General features: G+C 28.9%; 1 protein-coding gene across 1 annotated transcript in view; it reads left to right on the forward strand.

Annotated features, from left to right (window-relative positions):
• The window catches only part of LOC116848868 (cilia- and flagella-associated protein 251-like), a 2,458-nt gene extending 1,630 nt beyond the window's left edge, over positions 1–828 (forward strand). The window contains exons 4-5 of the mRNA XM_032825428.1: positions 68–253; positions 822–828. Of these exons, the coding sequence (XP_032681319.1) occupies positions 68–253; positions 822–828 (193 nt within the window). The remainder of the gene's footprint in view (positions 1–67; positions 254–821) is intronic.
• The last annotated feature ends 205 nt before the right edge of the window (positions 829–1,033 follow it).

Genomic DNA, 1,033 nt, shown 5'->3' on the forward strand with positions numbered 1-1,033 from the left:
TATATATATATATATATATATATATATATATATATTCATTGATGAAATTGTAATGTTTTCTGTGTAGATGTTACTCTTCGCAGACAGAAGCGGAAAAAAGAAGAGGACGATGGGAAACAGGAGAATGGCGAGGAAACGGAAGAGGAGGATGGAAGGGAGGATGGAGAGGAAGAGGAGGCGGACAAGGAAGAGGAGGATGGTATGGAGTATGGAGGAGTATGGAGGAGTATGGAGGATGGAGAGGGAGAGGATGGTATGGAGGATGGAGAGGGGGAGGATGGAGAGGGAGAGGATGGTATGGAGGATGGAGATGGCGAAAATGGGGAGGAAACGGAGCGGGATACAACATTTTTTATTTTAATTTCAACTAATAATATAAAACAATTTCTTTATATTATATATTAAGAAATAAAAAATGAATATATGTAATATATTTTGCGTCACTGCGTGGTTTCTATCCTATAGTGGATACCCATCCTTTTTTATATCCTTTTTCGCTATCTATTTTGCCTGAATAATCGAACTACAAGTAATGGTATCAATTAGCTATGACAAATAATCTTGATGGATTATGGTTATAATATGCTGTTGTATCGTAAAAACATTTTAATGTTATATTAATTGGTAAATGTTGGAAAGGACGTAACAATAATTGACGTGCTACTGATATATATCGGCGAATTATTAACAATATTATTGTTCTTAAATTTTTAAATAAACATTCTAACAAACTATATGAGACAATAAGTTACTTTGAAAAATATAAGATACAAAACAATATTAATCATTTAAAAATTAATGCTTATTTTTTTCATTATTAGGGAATAATTCACATCTGAATTACTGAATTAGTTACCTTGTAATTTAAATACTTAAAATTAATTGCTATTAATAATAAAAATACTGCAGAATAGTAATTTTTTACTGACCAAACAATAATATTTTTTTGTAAGGATTTTACACAAAAAATGTTTAAATTCTATATATATATATATATATATATATATACATATATATATATATATATATATAT

Source organism: Odontomachus brunneus, unplaced genomic scaffold (genome assembly GCF_010583005.1).
Source record: "Odontomachus brunneus isolate Ranch 3 - 2012 unplaced genomic scaffold, Obru_v1 Obru_scaffold_101, whole genome shotgun sequence".
Taxonomy (NCBI): domain Eukaryota; kingdom Metazoa; phylum Arthropoda; class Insecta; order Hymenoptera; family Formicidae; genus Odontomachus; species Odontomachus brunneus.